This window comes from Semicossyphus pulcher, unplaced genomic scaffold, assembly GCF_022749685.1.
Source record: "Semicossyphus pulcher isolate SPU_LCO1_2020_fin unplaced genomic scaffold, fSemPul1.0.p SCAF_10, whole genome shotgun sequence".
Lineage (NCBI taxonomy): Eukaryota > Metazoa > Chordata > Actinopteri > Labriformes > Labridae > Semicossyphus > Semicossyphus pulcher.
Window position 1 is genome coordinate 14,278,283 of NW_027211604.1, and position 24,353 is coordinate 14,302,635.

At 43.2% G+C, this 24,353-nt stretch overlaps 1 protein-coding gene across 2 annotated transcripts in view; it reads right to left on the minus strand.

Annotated features, from left to right (window-relative positions):
- Positions 1 to 374: 374 nt before the first annotated feature.
- nbeaa (neurobeachin a) overlaps positions 375 to 24,353 on the minus strand; it is a 74,494-nt gene continuing 50,515 nt past the window's right edge. Inside the window, exons 32-60 of one of the 2 annotated variants that reach the window (XM_069676347.1) lie at positions 23,634 to 23,770; positions 22,475 to 22,629; positions 20,756 to 20,882; positions 19,613 to 19,732; positions 18,584 to 18,717; positions 17,880 to 17,941; positions 15,604 to 15,668; positions 15,038 to 15,146; positions 14,694 to 14,860; positions 13,840 to 13,964; positions 13,598 to 13,747; positions 13,024 to 13,160; positions 12,795 to 12,912; positions 11,425 to 11,527; positions 11,198 to 11,313; positions 10,143 to 10,255; positions 9,082 to 9,222; positions 8,848 to 8,967; positions 8,542 to 8,694; positions 8,292 to 8,456; positions 7,852 to 7,941; positions 6,292 to 6,484; positions 4,032 to 4,103; positions 3,540 to 3,695; positions 3,099 to 3,269; positions 2,885 to 2,986; positions 2,322 to 2,518; positions 2,060 to 2,211; positions 375 to 1,824 (exon numbers count right to left, since the gene is read on the minus strand). In XM_069676347.1, coding sequence (XP_069532448.1) covers positions 1,734 to 1,824; positions 2,060 to 2,211; positions 2,322 to 2,518; positions 2,885 to 2,986; positions 3,099 to 3,269; positions 3,540 to 3,695; positions 4,032 to 4,103; positions 6,292 to 6,484; positions 7,852 to 7,941; positions 8,292 to 8,456; positions 8,542 to 8,694; positions 8,848 to 8,967; positions 9,082 to 9,222; positions 10,143 to 10,255; positions 11,198 to 11,313; positions 11,425 to 11,527; positions 12,795 to 12,912; positions 13,024 to 13,160; positions 13,598 to 13,747; positions 13,840 to 13,964; positions 14,694 to 14,860; positions 15,038 to 15,146; positions 15,604 to 15,668; positions 17,880 to 17,941; positions 18,584 to 18,717; positions 19,613 to 19,732; positions 20,756 to 20,882; positions 22,475 to 22,629; positions 23,634 to 23,770 — 3,741 coding nt within the window. In that variant the 3' untranslated portion in view covers positions 375 to 1,733. The remainder of the gene's footprint in view (positions 1,825 to 2,059; positions 2,212 to 2,321; positions 2,519 to 2,884; positions 2,987 to 3,098; positions 3,270 to 3,539; positions 3,696 to 4,031; positions 4,104 to 6,291; positions 6,485 to 7,851; positions 7,942 to 8,291; positions 8,457 to 8,541; positions 8,695 to 8,847; positions 8,968 to 9,081; positions 9,223 to 10,142; positions 10,256 to 11,197; positions 11,314 to 11,424; positions 11,528 to 12,794; positions 12,913 to 13,023; positions 13,161 to 13,597; positions 13,748 to 13,839; positions 13,965 to 14,693; positions 14,861 to 15,037; positions 15,147 to 15,603; positions 15,669 to 17,879; positions 17,942 to 18,583; positions 18,718 to 19,612; positions 19,733 to 20,755; positions 20,883 to 22,474; positions 22,630 to 23,633; positions 23,771 to 24,353) is intronic. The other variant, XM_069676339.1, reaches the window with a different exon arrangement.

The window sequence follows — 24,353 nt, forward strand, 5'->3', positions numbered from 1 at the left end:
GTACAGGACAAAATCAGCAAAGAGAAAAGAGTTACGGCTTTGTCCACAGGGGGCGCAGAAAATCAACACAAACTGAAAGTTCCTCACAGGAGATCTAAGAGGAGCAGAATGTGACCAATGAAACGTCAAGTCATGAAATTCTTTGCATATTTTATTTTTCTTATCATGATTTTTTTTTTCAACTCACACATGTCATATTTTACATCTTTGCAATAAAACATGAATACAATAGTTTTTAGGGTTTCATAGATCCAAAAATATTTAACCTTTTTTTGGATACGTAAGTTGAACCTGTCGATAGAGTATGTGCATGTGCGCGTTTGATCAAGATGGCTTCACACATACAGAACGTCTCACATTTCATCCACCTCGCCGCCACGCCCTCCTCCCCCGCCTCTATCAGCTACAGAATCATGATATTGCTTACAACTGTGAGGTTGTAAAACCTAATAATCACACATGAGCTCAACGCTTTTAAATACAAACATCAATGCACAAATAATCCCGTCGGGGGAAAATGGACCTAAACAAAATGGCAGCCGACCAGAAAGAACCAAGCTAATAAATAATGATATGTGATTGGTGCAAAGTGCAAATACAAAACAAACTTTTACATTGATTTGATTCTCTTTTTTAAATAATCAACAAATGTGGGTAAGTGAAGGTTTCCTTTGCGCTTTCAGTCTTATTCAGCTGATTAAGTCTCCCGCCGAGCCTGAACCAAGACCATATGTACATATTTGACAAAACAATCACCAAATATACAAAGGAAATCATGTCAGTCTCGTGGTCGTCGTCCTCGGTGGCACTGGCAAGATCTCTTTATCGTTACCATCTCCGGCAATATTATCACCATCCTTGACACCGCCGTTTTTACCATCAGTCTTGTCAACATTATAATAATTATTACACAATATTTTACATACAGCAAGTCATTAATAAATTAAAGGTGATAAGCGCAGTTTGTGTAGTGAAAGAACACGTGTCGACTCTGAAGCAGAGCCTTATTTACATTAAAAATCAGATTTAACCCTGCTGCAGGTAAAAGAAAGAAAAGAAAAGTAACATTATAAAATCAAACAATTAAATCAAACAGGATCGGATAAATAAAATCAGAACCCCAGGTATTTTTTAGAGGGTGAATTTAAGATCAAGCCAATAGCACCGGGTTTTGAATAGCGGGTGGTGCTGGTTCATTTCTGACCATTTCTAATCAGATTAGACACATTGAAGGAGTCTTAATTTATAATCCACCCAAATGTATTCCCATGAAGCGAAAAGTACTGAACTAAATCAATAAAGAAGAAAGAGAAAACAAAACTGCGGTTCTTTGTCTGTGAAGCATTAAGCGTACCAGGAGCTGCACCGGTCCTGTGATGGTACGGGTATGATCGACCTCTACAAGGTCTGCTTGACTTGCTCTTTTTTCCATTCTGCAGTCTATGTTATTAGCAGGTTGTGGTGTGTATCTTCAGAGTATAATGCGTCTGCGTTTACTTACGTGTGTACGTACACGTATGCACAGACGAAGTTGTTCCCACCAGCACTGCCGCATCTTCAAATCAAGTAAACTTCACAAGGGAATAGAGCCTAAAGGTCCGGTACTTGTTTTGACTTCCTCTCGGTACCTGTAGTTTCCCCCGCGTAGCACATACGCAGCAGAATGCATCACCTCCTCTCCCTCTTGTTCTTCGTTCCTCTCTCCATCCTCCTTCTTCCTCACGCTGTCCGCCTCAGTACCTGTTCTGGTGCTCGTAGTGCCAGCGGTTGAAGTCTATGTTGAACGCCACGATGCTGCCGGACGCCATGCCAGTGATGAGAGTCCTGAGGGTGGAGCACACAGAGAGTCACACCTGCAAACCAAACCTGCCTACAATTGTGTTTTATTATGGCTGCAGTGCATCAAAGCCGTGGGACATCATCTAAGAGGCCCTATTACCGATCATTAATTATTCCCTAGTGAGGTGACCCATTTTCCCTAACAGCAGTAGCACTTGAGAAACCACAGCCCAAACAGCGACACTGTCTGCATCTAGAGTGGCACCCTTGTCTGTTTTACCTCTGGTCATGTGAGAGGTCCATAGCACGGATGCCTGCGTCACAGCCCGGGTAGATGTAAAGCTGTTTGAAGTCGCACGCCTGCCACACCTCAACAACTCCGTTATCACCTCCTGTCACCAGGTTCTGCCCGTCGCTGCTCAACAGGATGGCCTGCAGAGAGAAAAGGAAGAGAAAGAAAGGTTAAAGGTTAAATAATGATAGTATTCATGTTTAAATATACAGCAGAAAGAGTATTACAGTATTAACCCTGACAGCCTTACCCGTGTGGAATCGTTGACCTCCATCTGTGCCAACAGTTTTCCATTTATGCTAAAGTTGCAGAAGCGGCCTCGCTCATAGTAGATGATGCAGTGGCCCTCGCTGGACACTGAGATGAGGCGGGGTCTCTGGCACAGCTCTGGCCCCTCCAGGGCCCTCAGCAGGTCCCCTGTGATAGTGTGGACTAAGCACGGGCCCTCTGAGGAACAAGAGCAGAACAAGAAAGTTTGTCATACAGCCTTGTTGATGGAAAACATTTATCTGGAAAATATAAGCCCGACCTCTAACACAAGTATAACAAACACCCTTTTTACATCTGCAGGAAAACTCATGTGTTTCCATTTGGAGATGTTTAAGCAGTGAAAGTCCAGTGAGCGTGTTCATCCAATATTTTGCAGAAAAGTTCAGAAAAGCAAAGGAGAGCATCTTTTAATCTCATGTACGTCTTTCTAAAAATGTCTGCCATGAAAAGGGTTTTGATGTTTTTAATGAAATATATTATATGTCCAGAAAATCTGGTTTTTCCTGCAGTAAAATTGGATTATTTTCATGAAGACACACAAACCTTTAGCACCACTGATGACCAGTCCCAGCTCTGCACAGACGGACACACACACCACCTCGTGGTCATGTCCTGTCAGTACTGCCCTCGGAGCAGGGTAGTCACCTGGGAAGGAAATAAAGTTAAAGAACTCAGAGACTGGTTTGAACTCCTGCAGATTCTCAGGGTTTTTTTCTCACAGAGGCAAACATTCACACGTGTTGTTTCCATCACTCACTGTTGTTGGGGTTGTCCCCAATAATGTGGTGTCTTCCACTCCAGTACCACAGAAGCAGAGTGGCGTCTCTGGAGCCGGACACGATGTAGCAGTCTCCTCCGATGTAGGACTCTGACCGGGCCAGACACGTCACAACATCCCAGTGGCCGAAAACGATCTGGGTGAGCTTTCCTGTGGAGAGGGAGGAGGGAGACAGCAGAGTCAGTGTGTACCTTTTACTCATACTTTTGATGGCCATGGCTGCAGGACTTCCAGGGACAAAAACACAAAATCACAAAGGTTAATCAAGCAAGATGAAGACTAGAGTGTCATTATATAGCCGGTGTACATGTAAAAAAGAGGAATCCAAATCTGCCCTGGATCAATATATCTCCACAAAAATCGAATCTCAGTCTGCTGAACTTAAAGCTGATCATGTCTCATAAAAAATAACAAACCTACCAGTTTCAGTGGAGTAGACCCTGAAGCTCTTGTCCCAGAAGCCGCACACCAGGATGTAGCGATTGTCGGCGGTAACCACAAAACAGTGTGTGTTGATTTGGATGCTCTGGTCCACCAGGTCGGTGATCTGACGCTTGTTCACGCCTGAATTGTTTGCTACATGCGAGCACAGAGGCCAGGTTGAAAGGTTAATGAGGGCACACAGATGGAATAAGGTTAACAAGGTATCCAATAGACATTCAGGTCACTGTTTAGAGTGTCAACACAACAGATTCTGCAGCCTGTCTCAGCAATACATGCGTATAAATCCCCAGTGCTTCACAGGAGGTATTGACTTTAAATACACTAGTGACCTGGTTGACCTCATTATGTGCTTACAGAACATTGTGTCCTTAATATCAATATAACTGACTGATAGTGATGTGTTAGATACAGACATATCCATTCTATGGTTGCACACCATTATTGTATTGGAGATGTTCGTGCACTGACCTATGAGAGGGTCCATCTCTATGGGGAGATGATGAGCCTGTTCCAGGGAGTATCCTGGAGCTCCACGCAGGCCTGAAAGGTCAAAGGGTCAAACACACACACACACACACACATCAATACATGGTGCAGGATAAAGGCGGAACTACATCCCCAAGCCGAGTGGTCTCTGGTTAAAGCTGTGATGCAGGCATAGGTTCAAACATAAGCGCCTGATTAATAATAAAAGTGATTTTAGCTGCATCATGACCCTCCATAAACACATTACACGACTAATTACACCCAGCCTGCTGTGCTAATGAGGTCATTAATGAGGTTAACAAAGGCTCTAATTAACAAATATTTCTATGTCAACATCCAGATACAACAAAAATAAAACACTAAGTGCTCAATAACTAGCAAAGAAATGAACTAACATCTTGATTTTTAAGCATCGCAGGTTTCATGAGGTTGTTTTGATGTAAGTAACAAATGTAAAATATGGATGTAACATATGCATAATTAAGTTATTCATATTTTTGATAAATCCTTTAGTCTTTAACTGTAATAAATATGTCTATAAATCCCTAATTGGACATTCGCCATCATATATAACATCCATGCGGCCTTGGGGCGGCTGTGGCTCAGTCGTAGTGTTTCAATCGTAAGGTCGGAGGTTCGATCCCCAGCTACTTCAGGCTACATGTCGAAGTGTCCTTGGGCAAGATACTGAACCCCAAATTGCTCCCGGTGGTATAGCCAACAGGTATGAATGTGATATCTGATTGACAGTTGGGCACTTTATGTAGCAGCCTCTGCCATCAGTCTGTGAATGGGTGAATGTGACATGTTGTGTAAAAGCAGCTTTGAGTGGTCGCAAAGACTAGAAATGCGCTATATAAGTACAGTCCATTTACCATCCATTTACCATGCTGAACTGGACGACTGGACCCGACCAAACTCGATCTCCTAACCGTCTTATGATTCAATCCCTCGGGTTCACTCTGAACTTGGAGCTCTTGTGCTCCAAACATGTGGAATTATTTACAACAGACTCTCAAGATCGACACCCTAATTTCTCTCGGACGAATTAAGGCGATAATCTCAAACCACTGTACGTCAGTATTCATTTGCTCATTTTTGGTTTGTTTTAATTGTGCTTCATGTCTCTCAATATCATTGTGAATGAGGGAAACCTGAATGATTTTTGAGGCTCAAATAAATGTTTAATTGAAAAAAAAAAGAAAATTGAAAAATTCCTGGGGTTCAAGTAATGATTTTATAAAATAGTTTTATTTAAATTAGTTTTTTGTCTCAGCATGTCAAAAAGTGGTTTTATTATATTACTAAATATTTTTGGTAGGATAAAAAATGCCTATATAAATAGGTACAATGCAGTTTTGCACCTTCAGTGTCTGATTTACTAGACAGCAACACTTAATGGGGGGCAATTTTATTTTGTTTAATTAATTGATGTGTTTGTGAATCACGTTGGTAAAGTTTGTTTCCTTTTAAAAATGATTTTTATTCAATTATTCTTCAGAGCCTCTTCATCCTGCTGAAACCAACAAGCCGTTTTGCCATTCAAAGCCACGATTGGCTGACAGTGTTCGGAGTGACCGCGTAGCCCCGCCCTCACATGTGCGATCCCACCTGGGGGAGCGGCCGCACTGCACTGTCACTCCAAAGTTGTAGAAAACATGGCTGCTCTGGGATCGGTTATTCGGCCTTATATGTACAAGACAGAATCGCCAGGAGGTGTCAGAATGGTAAGCTGAAATCTTGACAACGACTTGACTACAAGCTTGTGCGAGAAGGCAGCCTGAGGTGAACGACGGTGAATGACGATTGGTCGATTTCAGCGAAAGCAAGGTTCTACGTAGAAACCTGCAGCGGTTCTGAACCGCCCATTTCAGAGGCGACCTTTTTAAACATGTTATTCTGGAAAACAACATTAATGCAGTTTTCACTTTTTCATTGTGAACAATAAACACCCAAAAATGTGAAACCCATGCAAAATATGAGAATATACATTTAAAAGATATGGTCCCCTTTAAGAACCCGCTGCAGTTCTCTAAAGCACCTCTTGGGGCACTGTTACCCCTATTTGAGAAACACTGATTTATTAGAAGACACAAGCAGCACATTTGTGGTATATTGTAGGTCTGAACAGAGTGCAGAGCAGAATGAAAAGCAGATGATGGCTAAAATAATAAAACTGTTTGATACAAAGATGATTTAACCTCATGCTCCATTCTTCACAGTCATGTAACCATGTACTCACCGACTGTGTTGTGCCAGCGGTTGACGGCAAACAGCCGGCTACATGTGACGGTGACGGCTGCTGGTATACTGAGGTGGGGGAGCGTGTTGGCTGCGACGTGGGTGACGGGGGAGTTGGAGGGGAACTTGAGCACCATGATGACGTCCTGCTGCATCTGATCCTTAAACATCAGGGGGCTCTGGGGAAGGAAACACTGGTGAGACAGACAGAGAAAGAGAGAGAGGGACAGAGAGGAAGAGGAGAGAAGGGCAGAGAGCGAGTAGGGGAGGTTGGGAGGAGAGAGCAGGAGGAGGAGGAGGAGGAGGGGAGGGAATGGAGGGAGAGACAGAACAGATGGGACAGAGGGAGGGAGGGAAAAGGTCTATTAGTGGGAGCACAGGGTCAGAGCAGGTACACACACTGAGGGCGGCTCTAGGCCGAGGAGAGGAGGTGGAGGCGCTGGCTGGTCGGGGGGTCAGGACTGACGGGTTTGAAATGGATGGCTCTGATGTGGAGACACTGAGGCCTCGAGCTGCTGAGGGGGAGCAGGAGGGAGGGAGGGGCTAAAACCAGGGCAGAACTTGCTTTGGAAAAAAGCAAGATGTGTAATAAAACCTCACAAATCCACACACTTGGAAATGAAGCTATTCACATCAGTGGACCATGTAGACCAAAATTACTTTGGGTATTGGGTTGAAATATGTTAAAATGTGCAAAAAAAGAGTGCATACATGTAGAATCTAATGTCACAAAACTCCTTCAAAATAAGTTTAATGCTGATAACTTTAATCCTGGGAAAACTCTCTTCCTGTTTCTAACATAAACATTGACTTAAAGGAGCAATCCGCCCCTGGAAAAAAGCCACTGTCAGTCAAAGCTGGTGTTCTCTGTAATCGATAGAAGCAATAATATTTGAAATTGGCGCCATAGCTGTGGAGAAAGTTGTACAAACAGCTTGTGGTTTCGCCCATTCTACATTCCTACAACACCCAGAGTGCATTGCGCCCCTCCCTCTGAAAGGAACGGCCCAGCGAGAGACGCCTGAGTGAAATACTACCGTTTTCCAGTCAAGGACATTGATCGTTGCAGGCAACGGCTCAGAGCGGTACAGAATTTGAAATACAACGAGAATATGCCGGTGGATCGTCTAAAAAATCTTCAGGTCTGCAGTCTACATTTCAAACCTGATGATTTTGAATGAGAGATCGGAGGCGGGCGTCCTAGATTAAAAAAGTGTAGTTTAGCGAGCTCCCTGGCCTCCGCCAGATGGCAAATTTTAACGTAGTCTGTCGGAGGTTTTCCACGGCCCATTGGAGAAGCGGACAGCGTCCTCCAAAGGCACAGAGCCGAATTGCATATTTTTTCTACCATATTGGCATTAGCTCCCCATAATAGCAAATGGGGATATGATAGGACTGAAGATGAAAATTGGCGAACTGGCCCTTTAAGGAATTTAGATTTATGTATGAGTCTGGTTGACTTGGTGTTTTTCGTATGAGTGTTACGTAAGCATACTGCATTTACAAGCATACCGCTATAAAACCTAAGTGAGACTTGCTAATATAGTCTTGTCATTCTCACCAGGTGCATGGCGGAGGAGCGAGGTGGATGTGGCTCGATCAGCAGCTGGGAGGGGACCTGACCACACGCCTGGATCTGCATCTCAATAACCTACAGATGGAGAGACAGAGACGAGGTTAAGGACACAGGAGAGACACATAATTCTCTTTCAATGTCTGTATTTTACTTCCCCTAAATATGCAAGCCTGTCTTTGGTGCGTGCTCCCTGAACATACATACACACATGCACGCTGGGGAGAAGCATTTATTGAAATATTTTCCCAGCAATAAGGAGAAATAATATAACTATTTATAAACACGGCATCCAGCTAGTGCTAGCTTATTATCTTGAAGAAAGCACTCACTAACACAGCATGAGAGACTCACGAGGGGGACATTTCTGCACTGCGATAATCAATCTATGAGTCAAACAGGAATGATTTGTTGCCATAGAAACTGACCTCACGCTGCGCAACATCCAGATTGTCCAGGTTGACTGCTCCCTCATAAGACATGAAGTCGAACACGTTGAGCGCTCGCACTGCCTCCGGCCCTCGCTGCTTGTAGCCGAATATGAGATCAATCCACTGGTGAAGCTGGCACGACACAAACTCGCTCTCCAACGCCTGTAAGGAAGAGGGAGATGAGTTCGGACATAACTCTAATTTATACTTTTATTTGAGCTTTTTAAAGTGTGTGTGTGTCGCTCACCATCCGGTTAATTCGCACGAAGTCTTCAGGCTTCTTGGCCCAGGCAGGAAGCTCGACGTCACACACAGGGACTCCGTCATCACGCACCCCGAGCTCGTACTCGTTGCTGTTAACGAACATCTCAGGCAGGTAGTAGAACTCAGGGATCAGCTCCTAATGAACACGACAGAAAAATGTTGCATTAGTAATTCAAGTTTTTAGCTATATCTTATTTATCAACTCCAGAACTTGCTAATCTTTCAGCTTTACTGAAAACTTCCAGGGATTTAGATCATTTATAGATGTCTCCTTGTCAGACAAAGTTACCTTGACATCAGCCGTGTCCCTCTGACAGTTCCTCCACGAGCAGCCGATGCCAGAGAAAGATCTCTCCGGATGGTCGAACTTGTTTTCGTTGGCGTTGAGGAAAAACGTGGTGAAGGGCTCCTGCAGGCGCGAGAACAGAGAGATTCATTTCAAAAGGAGCCTCGGGGCTTTTAAGCGCGCGCTCAAATGGCTGCTGAAGGTTAGGGTTTGTCAGCGTGTGAAGCAGGTACTTACTATTCTGAGCATCCACATTAGTGTTGAATGAGCCGTGGAGTACAGGGTTGTGTAGTGGTGAGGAGGCGTGCTGTCGTCGTCCCATGTCTCGTAGCGTTCTGCATAAAACGCCGCTCGTTTGGGATTCAGTGCACCGATTGGCTGGAAGAAACAGGAAGAAAAACATCGGCTTAAGTCAAAGGTTACAGGAGAAACAACACGTGCAGTTTTCCTCTTTAAAACGGTCAACGCCTGAGGGAAAAAAATTCTGTCCATTCTGATCCTCTGTAGGAGGAAGAAACATATGTGTGGATAACTGGTACATAATTCTAAGCCTTTCTAAAAGATATATAGACGACATGACAGCTCCCTACAAGTGAAGCCAAAACATTTGGAGCGCCCCCTGCTGACTGGCTGCATAAAGCCCGCCTCCTTCATGTTAACAGACATGAGTCAAACTATAAAATCAAAATACATTTTTCTCAAACATGGTTTCTGTTATTATAGTTAGTTCTTATCATGCTGATTTACATCCAAGTGTTCTGACAAGTTTATTTTTAATGAGTTATTTGATGCTGTAAAAAGGATGATTGACAGCTCTGTTGACAAATACGGCTCCTGCAGCTGATCTGTTCTGGATTAGCAGAGGGTAGAGAGTAGAGGAGGAAGGGCGAGAGGAGACGTAACTAAAACAATCACTACAGTCATTGAAGTTTACATATCTGTGAACGTCTGCTTCAGACCAACACAAGAAGCTGTTCTGCTGTTAAATACGCTGATGTGCGGGATCCTTGCCATTTTTTTTTTGTGGTAAGTTAAGTGCGTGTTTTGGTTAGCAGAAGTGGCTACGCCAGCGTCGCCCGCCGATCTCTACTGCGCAACTCTGGCTCCAAAAAACGTCACCAGTGCAAGATGGCAGCCCCCGCCTTGAAGCTACTTTGGCCTCAATTTTGTATAATGAGAGCAGATGGAGGCGGGTCGTCCATCTTTATACACAGTCACTGGTGGTACTGCTTGACCTGTATTCTACCATTCTGGTACCCAAACACAGTCATTGGTGTTGTGTGTATAACCGCTCTTACCTTGGAGAGGTCTCTGAAGTTTCCAGGTAGAGTGAGATCGAGTTCCTCTGAGTCATAGTTGGTCAAAACCCAGGGGAAGATGGGATACTGGTTCAAATCATTGTAGGTCCTCCCTGCAGGGACGGAAGATAAATGAGAGATGAACAAATGACAGAGGATGTATGTGTCACGTCATGTCACGGGATAGTCCCATACTGTTACAACATGCCTGTGTGGGTCTCTTTCTGAGTTAAAACAGATGCTTTTATACATCTCTGTGACTTTTATATTCAGATGAATGCATGTTGTTATGTGTTTATTCAAAGTGAGAGAAAAGAAGCACTGTTGTGACCAGTTCAAAACGGGGGTTGTATGTAACTCAATTAAATAGAGGAGCTGTTACAGCTGCCACATGTCAGCATGTATTAATTTCTATTAGCTGTCATTTATGTAGACCTTCTTCTATTAAAAACACATTAATAGATATGAGAGTTCTGTTTTATCTAAAGTTATCTTTGAATATCTAAAACAAAATGCAAATGTTCTCGTTAATATAAAAAACACCATAAAACAGCAGTTCATTACCTGCTTACTCCATAATCAGCTGTCACTGAAGCTGCGTTATTCATATATTTTAGTATGAATATGTATTTAAAGGTCACACCGGTGGCTGTCATTATGCAAACTGCAGCTTTATCTTATTAAAATCCTTAAGGTTCATTTATCTGATTATCTCTTCAATAAGATCTCATCACACATTAGCTTCTTTATCCAAGCACAGCGAGAGAAGCACAAACAAGGTGATTCGGCACTTTCTGGCTGTGGAGTTATTTTTGAACAAGCCAGCACAAAAGGAACCAAAAAAGATCACACGAGAAAATCTTCACAGAAAATGTCGATGAAAGAGAGCAGATGAAGGACACGGGAGGAGCGGGAGGAATCCTTTCAGCTTTTTAAATTGTTTGAGAGTCGTGAGCACAAACAGGGCTGAAAGCAAACATGTCCTTAAATCATTTACAGGATCCACAGATTTAGCAGAATAAGTGGAATGAAATGTGATTAGAAGTGGACTTCACCTGCAATAGTGTTGAGGAACATGAGGTACTCAAAGTTGGAGATCTCTCTCCTCTGCCAGCGCTGGGTCATGTTGGACGACTTGAACAGCTGACGAGGGGTGGCCAAGGAAATACGCCTGAGGCACACACACACACAAACACACATTTTATCAGATTAGATTTCCTTCTTATAGCACCAGGGGAAAAAAAGAACAGTGGGTTACCAGCTGAATACACCCTGCACTCACCTGGCCTGTGGCAGACCGTAGCTCGTTCCTACCCCCACCCGTGGGAGACTGTACACCACCCTTTTGACTGTGGCCTGGTCAGGGAAGTTAAACATCACAGACGCTGGAGAGGAAGAGACAAGATAAAATGTAAATCACTTATTATAACAAGTAACATTAAACTGGTACCAAACAGAAAACACATCTGCAGACACTGTATAGTGGTCCTATTAGTATGAATGACTGTAAAGGGATGTTAAATAGATGATCTTCACTGTGGTCTAACCGGATATTTAACACTATCTAAAAGTTCTCCTCCTAAATATGTTTTTAATGTCATATTTTGCTGATTAAATACTGCTAAGATTTATATTTTAAACTTTTTATTTTTATTTTTTTTTGTCCACAAAAGAACCAAAAGCATTTACAAAGCTGACACCGTCTTAAACTTTAAATTTGAATCAGTCAGCTGTTTTGTATCAGCCTGTTTAACAAGTAGATGGCCCCTCTTCTTTTTGATTATGTTGCAAACCAGTAATCAAAAGAATTTAATTAATGAGCAAAAAAGTCAAAGAAAGATACATGTATGAGGTATTTTTTTCTAACCAGCTATGCCGCTCATTATGTATTGATAGGCTTGAGGAGGTGACTAAATAAATGGTAAATTATCAATGTATAATAGGGCCGCACGATATTGGAAAAAAGTGACGCTGCGCCAATTTTTTATTTAAAAAAAATACAGGTAATTTTACCAGATACACGCAGTGTTTTTATATGCATACAGGCTACAATTAACAATCATAGTTTTTATTATTCTGGACTTTTAAGTCTATTTTTCTCTAACAGAACAAACACTCAGTTTAGTGACTCTGACAGCTGCATGAAAAAGTAAAGAGAGTACCGGAGGAGCAACACGTTTCCTTATAAAATAAATACAAACAGACTTGTTGCAGTTGCGTTATTTATACGGTATGTCATCCAGCATCTCTAAATGTGTTCAGATGTATGTCCAATCAGTGTCATCAGCCCCTTTTTGAAACGAAAGCTTACTGCATTCTACTTCCTGTCGGCACACACAACCTCACGCCGTGTGTGCGCTGCAGGTGTAGCCGCTAAAAGTAAACATTCGCCCGTATATGTAGCCACAGCGCTAACGAGCACCGGGACAAGGTGCCAATGGGAATACACACACTGAAAAGCTGCAACGCGTAACTAAAAGCCTGCCTCGATCAGCCCGCTAACATGATCTGTGATGGCAGCAACAGCGTGCATGTTCACAGTTTACAGGCAGGAGACACACAGACTCTGCAGAATTGGCTGGGATTTTATTTTGGTCGCCAATGAATACAATGTTGAGAAATCAAAAGGTATTAAGTAATCTGCAGACTCACTCCTGTTTGCCATGAAGACCTCTAGACCGGTGTTCTGCAGCAGGTACCGCCTGGAGAACACGGCTCGGATCTCACTGAACATCCATTTTCCGTGCAGACCCTCTGAGTACGCCAGCACCTGGTGAGGATGATCAACCAGCGAGATAAACATTTCAACATGAATACAAATAGATTTGATCAGTTCAGGAGGATTCCCTGCATCGAAAAATAATAAAGAGCTTGTTCTCACTTTAGCGTCGGTCTTCGTGAATGCAGGATCCTCTTCATCCACCTCGAAGTAGATCTCAGTCGTAGTGATGGACAGAGTTCCTCGAGCTACAACCACCGGAGCGACCAACTGAGCCGGAGTGCTCAGAACCACGGGGCCTGGAGGGACATATGTGTTACTCATGTACTCAAGGTATTCATACAACAGACAGGCTTACTTACACAACCTTTATTAGCAATCATCACACACAACAGAAAATCAAAGAGCAGAAATACTGTAAAAAATGTTATGTTAGTTAAGATTGATCATTTATTTGCTTCTTCTGCTCCGATTTTAAAAGACTCATCAGGGGCGTCAATCAGAGAGGATTCATTAAGGTCAAATTTGCATTAGTTTTTAGTAGATTGTGATTTAATCGTCATAAGTTGGATGAATCAGCCGGATGGTTAGTGCAGCTGCAAAATGACAAACTTGCCTTTGGAGGTAAAAAGTCTTGGACGGAAACGTACTAAAAACAAGAGTCATAAAGAGTTTACTGTTCAGCTGTTCCATAGCATTGTGTGTGTGCGTGCGCGTGTGTGTGTGTGCTTCTTACCAGCGAGGTTATCGATCTCCTTTTCCTGCAGCAGACTGACGGCGTCATCGTCTCCCTCCAGCATTAACTCCGCCTCCGGGTTCTGGGCGACCACTGATTGGCTGCGGAAATTCTTCTTCGACTTAACCCCCTCCTCCTCTTCTTCCGTACCTGTCCGGGGATTATTGTAAACGTCCAAATTAGGGTTGTTTGCATGCAAAAAAAGCAGGTTCTGACAACATTATTAAGCACACATCACTGACCGTATTCCTCCAGGGCTTTGAGTGACACGTCGGCGTGAGTGGATCCGAAGGCATTTCGCACAAATCTCCGTCTCCTCCTGAGGTCGTCCTCCCAGTAGTCGAGACGCCAGAAGTCGTGTAATTGGCTGGAGACGGTAAAAGGGACGAGCAAAGATAGAGTAATTTTGAGTGGTCTTTTTCATCAGGGTCAATAAAGCTGAAGGGAGAGGAGGCAATGGGTGACATTTACGCTAGCAACTTTCAAAACTGATTTCCTACATTTAAAAGGTTCATTTTTATTGGGATAAAGGGCAAGCTTAGACTCTCAGGGTGGTTTTGAGTTGAGACCTTTACCGACTCTGTAATGGCTTTAAAATGGAAGAGACAACATTAAATTGACTACATTTCCAACATCAGGGCATTCCAGACGCAGCCTAACCTTAATTAATTCTTCATCTCAGTTAAAAATCTGTTTATTAACAGCTCTCATGTTGTGTTGTACTAATCAGCGGCGACATGAGGGAGACAAGCTTCAGATGTCGCGTGTCACAGGTTCTCAAATTACATCGCATGTCCTGAAAGCAGCTGCCAGCCTGGAGGCAGATCTAGATAACCAGCACTCATTGATTTAATGTGTGTTTGTGAGCGAGCTAAATGAGGACACAAGTCTCACACAGCTAGCAGGCAGCTATAATGTGAGGATTAAGCCTCGAGTGTGTGCTATTGTTTGTTACTTTACTGTATTTACACATACACAACTATAATGTGCCATAAAATACGACGTGTGCCGGTGATATGGAGCGCAGATAATGGAGGGTGTTGTGCAGGAAGTGTTCCATGTGAGCGCTCAACACCTCCGTGTGTCTTTGGCTCACCTCTGCGACATGGTCCCCCACGCTCCGTGCTTATTGGTCAGGATGTTGAGGATCTTCTGTTTCAGCTGGTTGGCAGTCACGTGATCTCTGTGTTTAGCCGCACTGATGAGGTGGTCGCACATCTTCTCCTCCTCTCTCCGGTCTGCAGCGTACTGGGCGCAGTTGGACTGCAGGAGGGACGGAGGTGAAGAGATACAGAGGGGAGAGAAACAGATGAGCGGAGGAACATTACAGACGACAGTTTCTGTAAAGTGTGTTTGTTTGACAAGACGATAAAGCCCTGAAAAAGACAGGCAGAGCGGTTTAGTTTGTCCTGAAACAGTTTCAGATCTCTGTGTGTTTACCTCAAATTCAGCGTGTTTGTGTACATCCTCCGCCCTCTGTCTGTTCAGGATGAACTCTGCCTCATTGGCAACACGCACAATATGATCCTTCATGGCGTGGCACAGAAGCCTGAGCGAAAAACATGGACAACAAAAAGTACAGGCTTAGCAACAGCTCCATTTAGACTAAATCTGCATAACCAAAATCAAGGAACAAAATCAGGTATCAGTAAAATTGGTCCGTGATTTGCGGCTGAAGCTTTGGCATCCTCTCTTTCTAAGTTCTGCCTTTTTTTTGTTGTACTTTAATTAACTTTTGTCCTCCACTAAACAGTCACGGCAAAAAAACAACAACAAAATTACAGGCACTGATAATAAACCAGCCGCAAATTAACTGTAAACTTAATTGCGCTTTAATGATCGGACTTCCTACCGAACACACATGGCACCATGCACTTATCCTAGTGAGCTCCTCATTAGGGCTCCATCAGAGCCATTAACCGTGCTGCACTGATAACAGTGCTGGCGCTAATGTGTGAATCACAGGGAATCATGAGGGGTGATTATCAGTCGGTGTGATAGATTACCTTCCCTCATTGATGAGCTCGATGAAGGCCAGCCCGGCGTTCTTCTGAATGGAGTTTTGCCACTCCTGAAAGTGGAGAAAACATCAAGATTAAAGTGGTTGAACTTATCATTGTGTATGTTGTTTTATAAGGGTGGAGGACGGTTTCTTAAACGTTAATTAAAAACCTGTTTAAACTTCTGTTTTGGAAAATCTAAAACTCAAAATCCTGCAAATTCTAAATTCCCATGAAGGAGTCTTACTTATCAATTTGCAAAATGATCCACAGTGGCCTGATGTACGTTGCGTGTGGTTAACCAGCAACCAATTTGTGTGTAGCATCATCTTGTATAGCCGCCGTTACTGGTTGGTAATGATTACATGCAGCTCTTACTTGATTCTGCTAGTTAGCGAGTAGAGGAACGTTAGAGATCATTTCAGTAATCACCTGCTGTACAGGTCACTCAGAAAGGACTAAGATTACTGTAATAATAATATAACACTTAAAATATTCTTGATCCACTTCTAAAGAACATCTTCGGATGTTCTCTGTGTGGCCAGTGGATCTATTTAGAGTGTCCGGTCTCATACAGAGCGACTCTTTATGACGTAAAGGCTTTCCAATTGTGCACCGAAGTTGTCATGACTGTCCGAGCAGCTGATGACTCTTCATGATGTCATTTACATGGTTGTCAAAAGTTAAGCTACATAGACAGTAATGGTAAAAGTAAAAACTTCTTCGGACAGCTTGCATTCCGGTAGGTAGGGAGACGCCACCTCGGCTATGGCGGCTTGTCAACTTCCAGTAATTCCCCCGATAAGTGTATACACGATATAGTTTAATACCCCACTTATTTCTGTGGTTTAACTGTATATGCTGTCATTCCAACCTGGATGAAAGAGCTATTTTGTGTGCCTCTTTATTTACAGGAAAGCTGAAAAGAGACAGGAAACATTGGGAGGAGACAAGGACTCTAGCCTCTGTATATGGGACGCCTGAAGACATACACGGGTTTGTTTCATCTTGTGAAGGGTTCATCGCTAAGGTAGAATGTGATGTCAATATCACATTCAAGCCTCCTTCATAATGATCCAGAACAGAAGGATGTGGACCAGGCTATAGATCGAGGTTATGTGCAGCCTATATAGTGTCCCCCATTCCTCTCTTTCTCTCCCCACACATCTACTTATGATGTTTCACTTCCTTGTTTTTGACCAATAGGCTTGCACATTCATATAGAAATAACCTCCAGCTGAACCCATTAGTGAAACACAATATATATATTATTTTCATGTAAAATGAAGGTATCGCAAGTTTGTACAAACCTCTTTCTGAGGAGATACACAGCACATTAGGGACAAAGAAACGTCTTGTGAGCCTTCAAAGGAAACGTCTAACAGCACATGAGTGTTTTTTGTGTTTGTGCATATTTAAGTAAAGAGTGCTGCTGAAAGCCTCAAACTATCAGAGCTCCATTAGCTCTTAGGGCTGTTAAGGACACGTGGGAGCTTCTCCTGTTACATCCCCCTCCATCCATAGGATCGATATCCAGGCTAGGGTTCTCTCTCCTGGGCCTCTAATGGCAGACAAGGCCGGAGCCAGGGGTAATACTATACATGCTGACGAGCAGCCAGCCAGGAGAGAGTGGAGGGCAGGGGGAAAGGAGAGGGGAGTGGTGAGAGGACGGGGCAGTGTGGAGAGCGGCGGAAGATGAAAGCAGATGCCAGTGGAGTTAAAAAGGAGCAGAAAGGCTGAGGTGGCTGAGGATGAAGCAGGAGAAAAAGAAAGTGGAGATCGCAGTAGAAGAGGAAGAGGAAAGAGCTGAGGGGCTTCTCCAAGGACAAGAGCTCTTACAGGCAGACACAATCCAACTGAAGAGAGAGTAAATGGGAGAAAAACTTCATACAAAGAAATAAAAGAACATTGGACATCTACGCCTTGAGGGTGAGTGCCTCTCTGCTGTCACTTTGGAGTCTTATTCAGGAAAACACCGGCTTTGAAGTTGATTACTGCGATTGGCATGATCGTTCCTCCTGCGCTCTTGACATTGATGGTGTGATGATGCACGTAAGTTGATATTATATTACATCTGCAATGCGCTCATTACATAGTGAACCCTGCCTCACAGGGCCGATCAATAACTCGACAACTTACTCAACAGCGTCAGACCTAGCCACTTATCAGGGGTCTCGGAAAAGAAAGACACGCTCAGAGCGGGTTTAAGTGACGAATTGAGGTCGACTTTTTTTTTTCTTCTTATGTGTGAGGACAGTAAAGAGGACAGAGGAGATACCAACCTGAGAACAGAGCAGCATTACCAGCTCCACCACAGACGTGCTAGACTTCATGCACACCAGACCTGCAGCACAAAGACACACAGCACAGTCAGAGGCCTCTTGAGCTTCTCCTCTGACACACGCACACACACACACACACACACACACAGCTGCAAGATACAAAAATATCATCAAAGGCGACACAGTAGTGTCAGTTGTTTCTGCTGTTGTATACAGCCATCATAGTCAGGTTTATAAAAAGCATGCCACAGAGAAGACAGGAACAAACAGTAGAGAGAAAGAGGAGGGAGGAGGGAGGAGGGGGGAGGAAGGAGAGAGAGAGACATTGAGACAGTGGATCACGAAACAGGACGCAAGGAAGCAGGTGGGCAGAGGGAGGAGTGCAGAACATTTAGTACAAGCTACAACAATAGTAGTTTAAATGTTAAAACTGATCATAATCTAACTTTAAAATGTTTAAACTTTCTAGCTAGCTGTTTGAAAAAGGTGCAAAATACTGACTTCATACCTGTTTGACGAATGAGTGAAGCAGCCAGCTCAAAGACTCATACACTCTCAACCAGTCACACACACACACACACACACACACACACACTTTCATTTCTCCTCAGTCGCTCTCGCACCCACACGTCGCGGTGAGGGACAGTGAATGGGGAGACTCCACAGAGAGACGCCAGTTAGAGAAAAGGAGCCGTGTACAGCACCTGTACCTTCTATGAGCAGCTCCTGCCCATGGCTACCCAGCAGCGTCCTGGACAGGAAGGGAGCGAAGTCGACGAAAATCTCCCTCAGCAGGGGCGCCACCTTCTCCAGAGCGCGCTCCAGCTTAGTGGTGATGCTGTGGGGGGTAAATGAGAGAGAGACAGATAAGGACAATGGGAATGAAGATAAGATAGGCAACATACAGATGAGGGCAGAGGAGGATGTGAGGAAAAGGGAGCAAGAAGAGCATGCAAGAAAGAAATGAGGAGGTGGAGAGGAAAAGCACACAAATTAGACACGAGAGGACGAGGGAAAAGGTGAGCTAAGAGACGCTAAAGATGAAGAAAAAATGTGTGAAATGGACGAACGAGACACAGAAAATGTACAGAATAAAGATGGTTTGGTGTCAAAGCACTGTGCCTGGGTTAGTACTGGTAAGGAAAGGTTGATGGTTTCATGGTTTTTAGGCTAATTGTTGAGCTAATCAAGCTAGCATTGTAGGATGAGTGGCACTAGAAGTGCTGTAAAAGTGCTTATTTAATCTCTTGTGAATACTTATATTATTGCCTTTTCTGTGTTTCTGTGTGTGTGTTTAAGTGTATGTCCTGTGCAGAGTTTCTATGGAGAAACTAAGGCAGGAAAAGCAGAGTAAACTATGGAGCCATGAGGGCAGTGAAGTGCATATTGTCAGCCTTATAAGCGTGTGATTACTGACACAGACCTGGGTCACAAGTGTTTACAGAATAAGTAGCAGATGAGTTGACTCAGGTCTGATCTTGAGTTCGGGGTTAGTGTGAGAAGAAGGCCATGCCAGAAGAACATAAAAGAATATGAGCCGCTGGCCTGAAACAAAAGTGTTGCAAACTGTTTAAGCAAAGTGATGTCTGTCCTTTCTGCCATGGCATTCAGGGAACATTTAGTGGTGTCTGGGCGTAGCAGAGGGTGTGTGTGGTGGAGGTGGGGCAGAGAAGAGGGGTGGGGGGGGGGTTGGAGGGGTTGGGGGCATGGGGACAGGACGAGTATCTCCTTGCCTAAAACACTGTCCTGCATCTCGGGGAGCTGCCTGGAAGCCTGCCAGAGAGCTAAAAGACTTGAGCTCAGGGGGCGTCTGACCGCTGCGCAGCGCACACTGCGCCACCTCACAATAGGCACTGCAATACAAACCACACACACACACACACACACACACACGTACAAACACACATGTACAGACAAGCACGCTGATTAAGGAACACATGCACACGCACGCACGCACCCACTCACATGCGTGCGCACACATCACTGCATATGTCATCACAAGCTGTCTAACATGCCTAAGGAGATAGTACATAGATTATTTCTTAATAATGAACAGTCTTGTATCGCACATCATTATATATTGTATTAGTGAGTGTCAGGTACCTACACAGAGAATGGAAACACAAGTAAAAACAGGTTTATGACAGTTTTATTGATGGGTTTTACTCAAAAGAAGGACTGTTGATATCTTTATACACTACAGTATATTGTAATTGTGACATTAAAACACAGTTGCCATGTCAGGGATGAAAGCACCATAGTGTAGACTGAGTGGGATGCGTGGGGGGTATGCGTGCATGTGAGCTCAAAATATGTGCATGTGAGTTACCTCAGACTAAGTACCAGTTTTACCAGCTCTCAGACTATGACTGTAAGTTGATGGCCAAGTTATTAGTTGAACTTTAAAACCACATTATAACTCAAGGTGGATCTGGCATTTTGGTGACATTTGTCTTTTGTAACCTGGTATTACTGTTAATTTAGCATGAAAGGTTTGCTCTTTGTTCAACATTAGGTTTATCATTTTAACACGTCAGAACATTATTTGCATTGATTTAGCTCCTGACATTCAGAAATTATCAGACTAATATCAGGTTTTATTACAAAGGCCTCAAATAAGCGTGTGGGTGCACCTCAGTGTTAGCTAACCCAGCTAATATAAGTAATGCCTGAGTGAGAGCTAGTTAGGCTTCTTTGCGAAGGACAAAGACCTAAGTGTGAAGTGAAAGAGGGACAGGAATGAAGTGGAAAAAACCCCAGAAAAACAGACAAATCAACAGAAAAACAAAAAAGCCAAAAGGAGGGAGAAAAGAACGAGCGGGAGGAAGGCGAATGGTTGAAGCGATAAAGAGCTACGTGGTGTTCGGAGCTCTGACCTCATATTCTCCATCGTGTCTTCCGGCATGGGCGCCACCGTCTGCACCGCCGGCAGATTCTTACTGGTCGCACCGTTGACAAAAGATGAAGAGGAGGAGGAGGACGAGGAGGCCGAGTCTGTGGCACCTGGACAGGACAGAGAGAGAGAGTGATGAAAAATAAGAGGAGCATTATAGTAACATGAATTAAGCATGACCAATATTAGCAAACAGGATAGTGATTATATCTAATGTATTAATGGCTGCATCATTTGCGGCCAAATTCAATTTGGATGGTATTTCAGCGGACATGCTGCCGCTTGTCTGCTGCTAATGGCTCCTGTTTGTGAAAATTGCTTTGCAATCAATATAGAGAATCAATTCCAGGGAGTAAATCCGCTCCTCGTCCATTATGCATGTATGATACGCTGCAATATGCCTGACAGGCTTACGAATGCAAATCCACTCTGCTACAATGGACCTGCTGAGTATGTCAGCGGATGTGTTTTTTTTATTCCTATTTATTATCATTAGTTTATTCCTATTTAAAGTGCAGTGAAAATCAAGTCTTGTAAACATCTCCATGTGGTGTTCTTCATGTGCTACAAGACATATCAGGGACAACATAAGCAGTCATCTCCATGTCTGCTTTTAAACTGTAGTGTACCAAGGACAGGCTGAACAACACGTTTTCAGATTGGCAGGTTTAAGACGTCACAAACCTAAGGAGCCAATCCTGTTAATGGACGGGGTGACGCTATGCATATCATTATGTGCAACCTATGGCAACCACTTTGGCGATGCGCTAGCCAGCTGTAACCATCATTTCTGCAAACTCACTGCTGACCTTAACTTTACTACTAATTACTACATTTCAATCTAGCTAACTTTCAACAAGTTGCCACTGAAAGATGGCAAAGACGTGTTTTGTTTTAGCGACGGCGGGTGGGGTTGGAAATGTGCACAGCGGGCGGGGACTATGCAGATTCATGGATATTTAATGAGGGAGAAGGAGGAGATGCCTTGGGAAGATTTTACAACGTCATTAAAAGTATTTTGCAGACAGGGTACTCACAACTCTCAGTGATACGAGGTCAACTAATGACCTACAGAGGCTTATTTTTTAATTTATTATTATATTTCTAGCTCTGTCCACCAATCAGCTAGAACTGAAGAAGCCTTTCAGATGAGAGGTGAAACATCTTTAAGAACTTCAACCAAGTCCAGTTGCTTTTTGGATTAAGCTTAGCATGCTTACCATGACCTGGATGACTGAGAACCTTGCAGACATATCAGACACAATTTATTATTTCAAGCAGAGCATTTTATATTTCCTAAAACATGACTGGAGCTGATGTGGGTCAAAGAATATCTGATACATGATTTTCTTTTTAGTCTTTCTCTGGTATCAAATGTAAGATGTGTAAAAGATACATGGCTCGGCGGAGAAGACGCCAGTCAAACTCATTGATCTGTGTCCTTGAACTCGGCTTAAACTATTGACAAAAAGATCTGCTGGTTTAGTTCAGTGAGTCTTTATTGTAGCTTGTTCAGGCTGTTAAAGTAGAGCAGTTTAATTTCTGCATTTGTGGAGGCCTTTGTCATACTGCAGGTGTCTCTATTAATATGCACACTGAAGAGATGCAGTAAAATGTTCATGTAAAAATATCCAAAGTAAAATTAACAGTGTCACAAAGATGTGAAGAACATCTGTGTTTGTACCGTACAGTTATGTCTCACCTGTAGTGTTGATCATGCTCTTGGGAGTGGCTGTCGCAGCTGCAAAAATGTTGGGCGTGCTGCCAGGGGTGGCTGCTCCACCAGTGGTGGGCGTGCCTACCGTGTTGACTGACAGGCTGCCAGGTGGAGGCTTTTTCACCGGAACCACAACACTCCTGTGAGAGATGAGACACAAATGAATCAGACAAACCAACACAAACACAATACCTTGTTGATGGACAGAAGTAGTTCTAATTACAGGGTTTCAATCAGTCAAGTTACGGTGTGTTAAAGGTTTTTAAGAAATATATGGTGACAAGGTTCTGCAATATTTATTTATATATGCATTTATCAAAATGAAGCATAGTAAAAGAAAGTTACTCTCTCTCTCTGAAGGCATAAAAGGCCAAAAAAAATGTATTAAACAAAACAAAACAAAACAAAACAAAACCCTGCTAAAAATACTGTTTGTTAGTTATTGTGTATTGATTAATCACACACATCTGACCAGACATCAGGTGGACAGGTCATGACATCAGGTGGACATCTATATAAAGCCGTCCGTGATCTATTATGCATATTGTGTAAATCAATATATACACTTTCAAGGACTGCCACAGAGCAGGATGAAGCAGACTAAGTGATGCAGAGGAGATATAAGCAGGTCATCACACAGTGACCTGACACTGAGAGTGTGTATGTAAACTGTTTGGAGAAGTTTATGTCCTGGCATCTCCAACTTATTTATTATTCAGCCACAATATCTATGTTACTGTTTGGCAGAGTCGGAGAGAAAAAACTTCCTCTTGTCATATTTTGTCATCCAAATATCACTGCTCTTAAAAAACTATCACTGTGTTTCTTATTCTAATATTGAAATCAGAGGTTCAATTTTTCATAAAAACATACTGTTCGAGTTTTATTACAGAAACAGTCCAGGAAAGCAAATGTTTGCAAATGTTATCCTCCATAAAGAGCTGAGTGATCTTATCAATTAATCAATGTCTACGCACGTCGTTTTTCCAGAACTGATGTTTAGCACTTTGACTAACAGCAGTGGACAAACATCTTCAAAGGATCGGTATTGGCTGGAAAAATCGATTCATTGATGGAAGCGTCGGGCTGTACTGACTCTGATGTCTCTGTCTGCTGTAGGTCAAACAGTGTGAGTGTGACCGACCTGTCGAAGGAGTGGAACTGCATGGGCAGCATGGGGTGAGTCTTCAGCGCGGGGTCCGGGTGGTACGGCGTCGGCCCGGACTCCTGTCCCAGATCCCCGCCGTCAAGCGGAGCCGCCACCAAACTCTTCAAGATCTCCTGCAATTCAAAGAGAGACGTATGTGGTAACACAAGGCCAACGAGCCGCACATGCTGATTTATTCTTTATATTTTTTATAATTCTCATTATTGTTGCTGTTTTTTAAATTTTTTTAAAGGGTTAAAGTTCCAGCCAGACGTTTTTTTTTCTATACGGGAGTTAATATTTCCTATATTGCTGATCATTGTTAATGCCACCAACTAAACTAAACTACAATCTTCTCAGTGGTAAACCGTGGATGTCTCATTAATAAACAGACGTACATAACCTCAAATAAAAGAGCAAACATTCAAAACACTTAACCCAAAACTGACCTGAACGTAAAAACAACCACACAGCTAAAAATAATGACGTGGCTTCATTAATAAAAACATATTTGAAAGTGCTCAAGGATGTCTGAGAAAGGGCAGTGGCAGGAAGCAGTTACAATGGGCCACATGTGTTATCTCTATGACTGGTAATTAAAGGTGGGAATCACAGAGTAACTCAAGTTGCCCACGATAATGATAATATCACAATACAGCGATTCTGCGATAATTGATATATTGCGAGACAATCACATAACGATAGATCACGATATCT